Below are 9639 nucleotides of genomic sequence, written 5' to 3'. Positions count from 1 at the left end.
GGTGGACCAGTCCGGCCTCCCCCATCTCCTCTTGCCGATGGAGCGGTCCGGGACCGTCCCCCTTGTCCCCACCCCGGGTGCAGGTGGAACAGCCCGGGGACACCCCGCCCCCCCCCCCCCACCGGGCTGCCGATGGATCCGTCCGGCCGCCCCTCCCTCACACCCCCTCCCCTGTCCCGGGGCGGGGGGGGTGGTTACAGACACAGCTCCCGGGGGGGTGGGGACACAGAGACGGCTCTCGGGAGGCACAGAGATAGCTCTTGGGGGGGTGAGGGTGGGGGCACAGAGACGACTTTCCGGGGGGGCGCAGAGATAGCTCTCGAGGGGGGGGGGATACAGAGACGACTCTCAGGAGTTGCAGAGACAGCTGTCGGCGGGGGGGCTCGGAGACGACTTTCGGGGAGGGGGGCGGTGCAGAGATAGCTGTCGGGGTGGGGGAGGTGGAGAGACGGCTCTCAAGTGCGGAGTTGGTGGGGGGGAGGTCAGAGGTCACGGGGGGGGAAGGAGGGGAGAGGGTGGGCGAACAGTTCCTCCCACCCCACGGTCAGACAGGCGACGGCCCCCCCGTCCCCCGTGCCTCAGTTTCCCCCGCCGTGGAGGGCAGGGCGGGTCAGAGCTGGGGTCGGGCGGGGTCGGCGGGGGGGCAGCGGGCCCGGCGGATGGAGCCGAGGGCCACGGTGCAGCAGCCGCGGAGCAGCGAGGGGACGTTATAGAGGGGCTGGCCCGGGGGGCGCGGGCCGCGGCACAGCCAGGCCACGGTGGGCAAGGCCGGGACCACCACGGCCAGCAGGTCGACCACCAAGTGGCGGCTCCAGTAGCCGCCCGGGGGGGCGGGGGCCGCGGCCTCCCCCTCCTCCCCGGCCTCGCCCCCCTCCCGGGCCTCCCCCCCCTCCTCCCCCCCCTCCGGGCCGCCCTCCGGGAGTCCGGCCCTCCTGGGCCCGCGGGTCACGGCCCGGGGGTCCCCGGGGTCCCCGGGGTCCGCGGCCCCCCCGTCCGTCTGCATGGCCCGCTCCCGCAGGCTGCTGACCTGCACGCCGGCCTCGGCGCTGCCGGGCGGGGGCTCTCCCGGCCGGGGGTCTCCGCCGCCGGCGTCGCTCAGCTTGGTGTAGGTGGAGCTGCGGGTGAGGGAGCGGGCGGGGGAGCCCCCGGCGGACCCCCCGGCGGAGGCGGACCCCCAGGCCTGGCCCGGCTCGGCCTCGGCCAGGCCCTGCAGCAGCGCGTCCAGCTTGCGGTTGTGCGGGCCCGGGTCGGGCCAGTCGGGGGCGGCCAGGCCGGCCCGCACGGCGTCCACCACGTCCCGCAGCTGCTGGATCTCGCGGCGGGCCTCCTTCAGGGCCAGCTGCGCCTCCACCCGCTGGCACTCCTCCTCCACCCAGTCCTCCTGCATGCGCGACAGCTGAGCCTTCAGCTCGTCCACCTCCGAGTCTCTGCGCCCGGAGACACACGGGGTCGGGTGGGGGGGGGGGGGTCGGGGGGAGAGACGGGCCGTCACCTTCCGCCCCCGCGGAGCCTGATGACCGTGGCGTTCGCCGGGCCCTCGCTACGTGCCGGGCACCGTACTGACCGCTGGAATTCTCTCCCTCCGGGTCCGTCTCTCCCCCTCCAAGACTAGGAGCTTGTGGGCAGGGAATGCCTCTGTTTATGGTCGCACCGGACTCTCCCGAGCGCACTGTGCGGCGCTCCGCACACAGGAAGCGCTCAAGGAATGAATGCGTGAACGAAGACCTGCGGCGGTTGCCCATCAGCCTCCGCACAAAACGAAAACTTCTCACTCTAGGCTTCGAGGCTCTCCATCACCCTATTTATTTTGTCAGTGAGATGGCCATCACCCTGATTCTCTCAATCTGCTATCGTCTTAATGAGATGTTCTTCCCCTCGACTCTCTTTACTGCCATCGTTCTCGTCCCTCCGTCTCCCCCGATTAGACCGTGAGCCCGTCAGAGGGCGGGGCCCGTCTCTCTCTGTTGCCGATTTGTCCAATCCGAGCGTTCAGTCCAGTGCCCCGCACGTAGTAAGCGCTCGATAAATTCTATGGAATGAATGAAGGGAAGCCCTTTGAGGGCGGTTCGCATTGTTCCCAACTTCCCGACGGCCGGTACAGCGTCCCGGCTGGCCCCGAGCACTCTGGCGATGCCCCAACGACCGCTCCGCCGTTGGAGCGGAAGCCCCTTGCGGGCGGGGAACAGGTCCTTTCTCTGTCCGGTCCTGAGCGCTCAGTACACCGCCAGGGGGGCGCCCAGGACACGCCCTGCCGTCGCCCGGGCCCTTTAGAGGGGAAGCCCCTTGCGGGCGGGGAACAGGTCCTTTCTCTGTCCGCCCAGTACACTGCCCCGCCTCCAGGGGGCGTCCCGTACATGCCCTGCCGTCGCCCAGGCCCCTGGGCGCGGAAGCCCCTCGCGGGCAGGGAGCGGGGCCCTTCCCCGTGCCGTGCCGAGCGCTCAGTACACCGCCCCGCCCCGGGCCGCGCCGCGCCGCGCCGCGCCGCTCACCGGATCTGCAGGCGGTCGTGGGCGTCCCGGAGCCTGGCGCGCAGGTGCCGGATGCTGACCTCCTTCTGCTGCAGCGGCGTCAGGTACTGCTCCGGGGCCGGCGCCCGCACCCCGTGGTTGTCGCTGCACAGCGTGTAGCGCAGCGCCCGCCTGCTCCCCCGCCCACGGCGCCCGCGTCACGCTCCGGACGCCTCGGCCGGGCACGCCCACGTGACCCGCCCCCCCCGGCACGTGACCCGCCCCCTGTCCGTCACGCCCCCACGTGACCCGCACCCAGACACGACCCGCCCACGTGACCCGCCCCCGGCCACGCCCCCCGGCGGACGGGCTCCGCCCACGTGACGCCCCCGTCCCGTCACGCGCCACTCGACAGGCCCCGCCCCCTGTCCGTCAGACCCGCCCCCTGTCCGTCACGCTCCCACGTGACCCGCCCCCTGACACGCCCCGCCCCTTGTCAGACAAGATCAGGCCCCTCCCCCTGTCCGTCACGCCCCCTGTCCGTCACGCTCCCACGTGACCCTCACCCTGACACGCCCCGCCCCTTGTCAGACAAGATCAGGCCCCGCCCCCTGTCCGTCACGCCCCCTGTCCGTCACGCCCCCTGTCCGTCACGCTCCCACGTGACCCGCCCCCTGACACGCCCCGCCCCTTGTCAGACAAGATCAGGCCCCGCCCCCTGTCCGTCACGCCCCCTGTCCGTCACGCTCCCACGTGACCCGCACCCTGACACGCCCCGCCCCTTGTCAGACAAGATCAGGCCCCGCCCCTGTCCGCCCCGCCCCCCTGTCAGTCAGGCTCCGTCCCCGGACACTCCCCCTGTCGGTCACGCCCCCTGCCAGACTAGCTCCGCCCCGCCCCCGCCCCCTGAGAGCCAGGCTCCGCCCTCGGCCACGCCCCCTGTCCGTCACGCGCCACTTCTGACCGGCCCCGCCCCCTGCCCATCACGCCCCCCGTCAGACAGGCTCCGCCCACGTGACCCGCCCCTGTCAGTCACGCGCCACTTCCAACGGGCCCCGCCCCCCCGGACACGCCCCCTGCCTGTCACTCTCCCGCGTGACCCGCCCCCGGCCACGCCCCTTGCCGTGCAAGCTCCGCCCCCGGACACGCCCCCTGCCGGTCGCGCGCGTCGTCGGCTAGGCCCCGCCCCCTGTCCGTCAGACCCGCTCCGCCCCGCCGGTCACATGCAGCGTCGGCCACGCCCCCTACCGGTCAGGCCCGGGCCGGCCCCTCCCCCTCCCCCCCACCTGTCCGCCTCGCCCGCCGTCGGTCGGGCCCGGGCCGCCCCTTCCCGGGCACGCCCCCTGCCGGTCTCCCCCCGCCCCCTCTCGGCGCCGCCCCCGTGTCCCGCGGCGGTTTTCGGGGCGCCCGTTACCTGGGGGTGGGGCTGCTGTCGCCCCCCTTTCCGGAGCCGGAGTTGCTGCTGCTACTGCGGGAGGAGGCGCCTCCCCCGCTCCCGCTCCCGCCGCTCCCGCCGCCTCCGCCGCCGCCCCCTCCCCCGCCGGGGTCCCGCGGGCTCCCCGGGCCCGGCGGCCTCCTGCGGGAGACGGACAGGGGGGCGCGGGGGAGGCGCGGGGGACACCCGCCTGCCGCCTCTTCTCCCTCCCCCTTAGGACAGGACTCCCCCACCCCACCTCGGGGGGGCGGGGACGGTGTCTCCCGCTGTCTCTCTCCTGAGCGTTGAGCACAGGGCTTGGCACAGGCCGGGGGGGCACGGTCACCTTGGGCCTAGGTGGGTTGGGAAGGGGCGGGGCCGCTGTGACCCCGACCCCCGGAATGGACTCCCCCAGAAAGGTCCCCCCCATGGGGCTCCCCCCCCCCGCCCCCATCCCCGCGGGCTCCCCCCAGTGGACTCCCCCAGGCGGCCTCCCCCCTTACTAGTCCCCCCCCCATCCCCCGGGGTGGGCTCCCCCCCGAAGGACCGGCTCCCCCATGCCGGGCTCCCCCCCGGTGGACTCCCCCAGGAGAGCCCGTCCCCCTCCCCGGGACCCCCGGACGTCCCCACCCCCCAGGTGGGCAGGTGGACAGGTGGGCACTCACCTGCGGGAGGGGGCGGCGGTGGCGGCGGCGGAGGAGGAGGAGGAGGGTGGTGGGGGGCGCCCCCCGAGGGGCGCGGTCATGGCCAGGAGACTCTGGGTCCTGGTGAGGGGGGCGGGGGCGGCCCCTCCGCCGGCCGGGGACAGGGACCGCGGCGGGGCCGCCGGAGGCAGGGCCGGACCCGGCCACGTCATCCTCTCCCCGGGACCCCCGCCCGGCATGGCTGAGGACGACGACGACAACAACCATCATCACGACGATCGCGACCCCGGCCGGCCGTGGTATCCGGGGAGCCCTCACGACGTGCCGGGCCCCGTGCTGGGCGCCGGGGTGGATACGGGCCAGTCGGGGCGGACCCCGTCCCCGTCCCCCGTGGGGCCGGCGGACTCCATCCCCGTTTTCCAGAGGAAGGGAACCGAGGCCCGGGGAAGGCCCAAGGTCACGCGGCGGGCGGATGGCGGAGCCGGGATGAGAACCCTCGACCTTCCCACTCCCGGGCCCGGGCTCTACCGCTAGGCCCCGCTGCTTCTCCTCGGCGCTCACCACGTGCCAGGCGCTCGCTGTACTAAGCGCTGGGGCGGGAGTGAGTTATTGGGGTTGGATCCGGTCCCCCTCCCCATCTGACAGAGGAGGTGACCGAGGCCCGGAGAAGGGAAGCGACCGGCCCGAGGTCACCCGGGTTCCTCCGACTCCCGGCCCCGGGCTCCACCCGCTAGGCCGCCCCGCTTCTAGCGACCCTCGCCCTCGGCTCAGACGGGGGCCTCGGATGCTTTAGGGAAGAAAGTCCATCTGTCAGTCCGACGGCGGTACCGTCTGAGCGCTTACTGTGTGCGCGACGCTGGGCTAGGCGCTGGGGAGAGGACGGCAGAATTAGCGGTAGGCGTGATCCCTGTTCTCAAGGAGGGTCTATCACGGCCACTTACCGCGCTCCTCCTCTGGGCAGGGCGCTGGACCGGGCACTTGATGATAATAACGATTATATCCGTTAAGCGCTTACTCCGTGCCCAGCACTGCTCTAAGCGCTGGCACCGTTCTACTCGGGGGAGTCCAGGAGAGTCACTAGACACCTTCCCCGCCCTCAAGGAGCTGACGCGGTCTACTGCGTGCAGAGCGTTGGACTGAACCCCCGGGGAGAGTCCGATACAGTTACCGGACACCATCCCCGCCCTTCAGGCGCCGACGATCTGTCGGTGGTATTTACTGAGCTCCCACCTCGGGCGGACCGCTGGACCGAGCGTAGATTTAGCGGACCCGATCCCGGCCGTCAAGGGGCCGACGGTCCGGTGGAGTGACTGCGGTGTTTGGTCGGCGCTTACTACGTGTCGAGCGCTGTACTAAGCGCCGGAGGAGCTACAAGCTAATCAGGTCCCGCACGGGGCTTCCAGTCTAAGGAAGAGGGAGGACAGGGATGGAATCCCTCCCCCATTTGACAGAGGAGGAGACCGAGGCACACGGTGAGGCGCTCAATAAATGCGATTGGATGAATGAGGCGCAGAGAAGGGAGCCCCACGCGGGACAGGGACTGTGTTCAATTTGCTTGTACCCACCCCAGGGCTTAGTACAGTGCTTGGCACAGAGTCGGCGCTGAACAGATACCGCCATTATTATTCTTGTTATAACTGGGGTTTTTAGGCGCTTACTAAGTGTCAGCTCCTCGAGGGCAGGGCTGGTGTCTGATAACTGTATCTGGACTCTCCCAAGCGCTCAGTCCAGTGCTCTGCACGTAGTAGATGCTCAATAAACGCTACCGATGAGGTCCTTGAGGACAGGGACCGTGTCTTCCGGCTGTATTTGGCCTCTCCCGGGCCTCAGCACATAGTAGACGCCCTAGAAATACTCCCGATTTGTCTGCTACCTGCGTCGGGCTCTCCCAGGCCTCAGGCCAGTGTCCTGCCCAGTGTGGGCGCCCTATAAATACTCCTTATGGGCTCCTAGAGGACAGGGACCGCGTCTGCTAGCCGTACCGGCCTCTCCCAGGCCTCGGCACAGTGCTCTGCACACAGCGGACGCCCTAGAGATCCTCCCGATTAGCTCCTAGAGGTCAGGGACTGTATCGGCCTCTCGCAGGCCTCAGCACAGTGCTCTGCACCTCGAAGCCGCCGTAGAAATACTCCCGATTAGCTCCTCGAGGGCGGGGACGGTGCCTGCTGGCCGCATCGGGCTCTCCCAGGCCTCGGCACGGTGCTCTGCACACAGTAGACGCTCTGTCAAGGGTTGTCTGAGGGATGACGGGTCCTGTGCCCCTTGGGGGGGAAGGGGGGGGGGGTCCCCCGGGGGGGAGGGGCGGAAAAAATAAGGAGTCACGATTAACCCTTCTATCCCCGGCCCGCTCTGCCCCCCCCCCACCCCCCCCGGAGGGATGGGGGGAGGGGGAGGGGGGGAGGGGCACCTGCCAACGCCCCTCCTTCTCACCTGCGGGCCTGGGCCTGGCGGCTGGCTCTGCCCGGGCTCCGGCTTGCCGCAGAAGCTCTGTCCGAGGTGCGGCTGGCCGCAGCAGCGGCTCTGCCCGGGCTCCGGCCGGCTGTTGCAGCAGCGGCTGTGTCTGCCCGGGCTCCGGCGGGCTGCGGCGGCGGTAACAGGTGCCTGTGTCCGGGGGGCGCGGCCCGAGGACCCTCCTCCTCCTCCCCTCCTCTTCCCCTCCCCCTCCCGCGCCCTCCCCCTCCCCCCGCCCCCCGCCGGGTGCCCCCGGTCCCGGGTGGCCCCGGTCGGGACCCGATGCGGCGCCGCTGCGGCTCCTCCTCGCCGGCGCCCGCAGCGGGACACACGCTCCGCTCCCTTCGGCTCCCTTCGGCTCCGCTCGGCTCCCTTCGGCTCCGCTCCCTTCGGCTCCGCTCGGCTCCCTTCGGCTCCTCTCCCTTCGGCTCCGCTCGGCTCCGCTCTCCCTTCGGCTCCCTTCGGCTCCGCTCTCCCTTCGGCTCCGTTCGGCTCGGCCCCGCTCGGCTCCGTTCGGCTCCGTCCGGCTCGGCTCGGGAGGGCAGGAGGGCGGGGCTGCCAGGGAGACGGGGGAGAGAGGAGGAGGAGGAGGAGGAGGAGGAGGAAGGATACAGGAGGAGGGAGAAGAGAAGAGGAAGGAGTAGAGAAGGGCGGGAAAAGGAGGGAGGAGGAAGAGGTGGAGGTAGGGAAGGAGAGGAAGGGTCCATCCCCAGCCCGAGCGCACGAGCTCTGTCCATCATTCATTCAATAGTGTTTACTGAGCGCTTACTCTGTGCAGAGCACTGTACTAAGCGCTCGGAATGGACGATTCGGCAACAGAGAGAGACAATCCCTGCCCAACAACGGGCTCACAGTCTAGACGGGGGAGACAGCAAAGCAAAGCAGAACAAAACAGAACAACAAATCAAGGAGATATACACCTCATTAACAAAATAAATAGGGTAATAAATAATCTATACAAATGAACACAGTGCCGAGGGGAGGGGAAGGGGGAAGAGCAGAGGGTGGGAAAGGGGGGAGGGGGAAAGGGGCGTTCGGTCTGGGAAGGCCTCCCGGAGGAGGTGAGCTCCCAGTAGGACTCGGAAGAGGGGAAGAGAGTGAGTTTGGCGGAGGTGAGGAGGGAGGGAATTCCAGGACAGCGGGAGGAAGTGGGCCGGGGGTCGATAGCGGGACGGGTGCGAAGGGGGCACGGTGAGGAGGTGAGCGGCGGAGGAGCGGAGCGTGCGGGCCGGGCCGGAGAAGGAGAGAAGGGAGGTGAGGTAGGAGGGGGCCGGGGGACGGAGAGATTTGAAGTCTAGAGTGAGGAGTTTTGTTTCGTGCGAAGGTCGTTAGGCAACCACTGGAGGTTTTTGAGGAGGGGAGTGACACGCCTAGAGCGTTTCTGTAGGAAGACGATCCGGGCAGCGGATTGAAGAATAGACCGGAGCGGGGAGAGACGGGAGGAAGGGAGATCGGAGAGGAGGCTGACACGATAATCCAGTGGGGATATTATGAGAGCCTGTACCGGCACGAAAGCCGTTTGGACGGAGAGGAAAGGGCGCATCTTGGCGATGTCGCGAAGGTGAGACCGGCAGGCTTTGGCGACGGATGGGATGTGCGGGGCGAATGAGAGAGCGGAGTCGAGGACGACACCGAGGTTGCGGGCCCGCGGGACGGGAAGGACGCTGGTGCCGTCCACGGTGACGGGGAAGTCAGGGAGAGGAGGACGGGGTTCGGGAGGGAAGATGAGGAGCTCGGTTTGAGACATGTTGAGTTTTAGGTGGCGGGCGGACAACCGGGTGGAGACGTCCCGGAGGAGGGAGCAGATACGAGCCCGGAGGGAGGGGGAGAGAACGGGGGAGGAGATGGAGATCCGGGTGTCGTCTGCGTAGAGATGAGGGTCGAAGCCGTGGGAGCGAATGAGTTCCCCGAGGGGGTGAGTGTAGATGGAGAACAGAAGAGGGCCCAGAACTGACCCCCGAGGAACCCCGACGGTCAGGGGATGGGAGGGGGAGGAGGAGCCCGCGAAGGAGACGGAGAATGGACGGCCGGAGAGACGGGAGGAGAACCGGGCGAGGACGGAGTCCGTGAAGCCGAGGTGGGATGGAGTGTGGGGGAGAAGGGGACGGTCGACGGCGTCAGAGGCAGCCGAGAGGTCGAGGAGGATCGGGGTCGAGTAGGAGCCGTCGGGTCCGGCGAGAGGGAGGTCACGGGGGACCTTCGAGAGGGCGGTCTCGGTGGAGCGAGGGGCCGGGGGCCGGGTCGGAGGGGGACCGGGAGAGAGTCGGAGTCGAGGAATTCGAGGCAGCGCGTGTAGACGACGCGTTCCGGGAGTTTGGAAAGGAAGGGCGGGAGGGAGACGGGACGATACCTGGAAGGGGAAGTGGGGTCGAGAGAGGGTTTTTTAGGGGGGGGAGACACGTGGGCGTGTTTGAAGGCAGGAAGGTGCTCGGCCTGGGAGTCAGAAGGACCTGGGTTCTCATCGTGACTCTGCCCCTTGTCTGCCGTGTGACCTTGGGACAGTCACTTCACTGGTCTCAGAGAAGCAGCGCGGCCTAGCGGGTAGAGCCCGGGCCTGGGAGTCAGGCGGTCACGGGTTCTCATCCCGGCTCCGCCGCCTGTCTGCTGTGTGACCTTGGGACAGTCACTTCCCCGGGCCTCAGTTCCCTCCTCTGGAAAATGGGGATGGAGCCCGTGAGCCCCA

At 69.5% G+C, this 9639-nt stretch overlaps 1 protein-coding gene across 1 annotated transcript; it reads right to left on the bottom strand.

Moving 5' to 3' along the window:
- Positions 1-238: 238 nt before the first annotated feature.
- Positions 239-7171, bottom strand: SNPH (syntaphilin). The gene is made up of 7 exons (XM_029049569.1): positions 6936-7171; positions 4527-4746; positions 4121-4214; positions 3862-3968; positions 2490-2639; positions 899-1427; positions 239-850 (listed from the first exon to the last, which is right to left on the bottom strand). The coding sequence occupies exons 2-7, from the start codon at positions 4742-4744 to the stop codon at positions 611-613; spliced, it is 1338 nt and encodes a 445-aa protein (XP_028905402.1). The 5' UTR covers positions 4745-4746; positions 6936-7171; the 3' UTR covers positions 239-610.
- Positions 7172-9639: the final 2468 nt, after the last annotated feature.

The sequence above is a fragment of the Ornithorhynchus anatinus genome, chromosome 21, assembly GCF_004115215.2.
Source record: "Ornithorhynchus anatinus isolate Pmale09 chromosome 21, mOrnAna1.pri.v4, whole genome shotgun sequence".
Classification (NCBI taxonomy): domain Eukaryota; kingdom Metazoa; phylum Chordata; class Mammalia; order Monotremata; family Ornithorhynchidae; genus Ornithorhynchus; species Ornithorhynchus anatinus.
The sequence above is the reverse complement of the archived record's forward strand: the minus strand, read 5'-3'. Positions and strand labels throughout refer to the sequence as shown.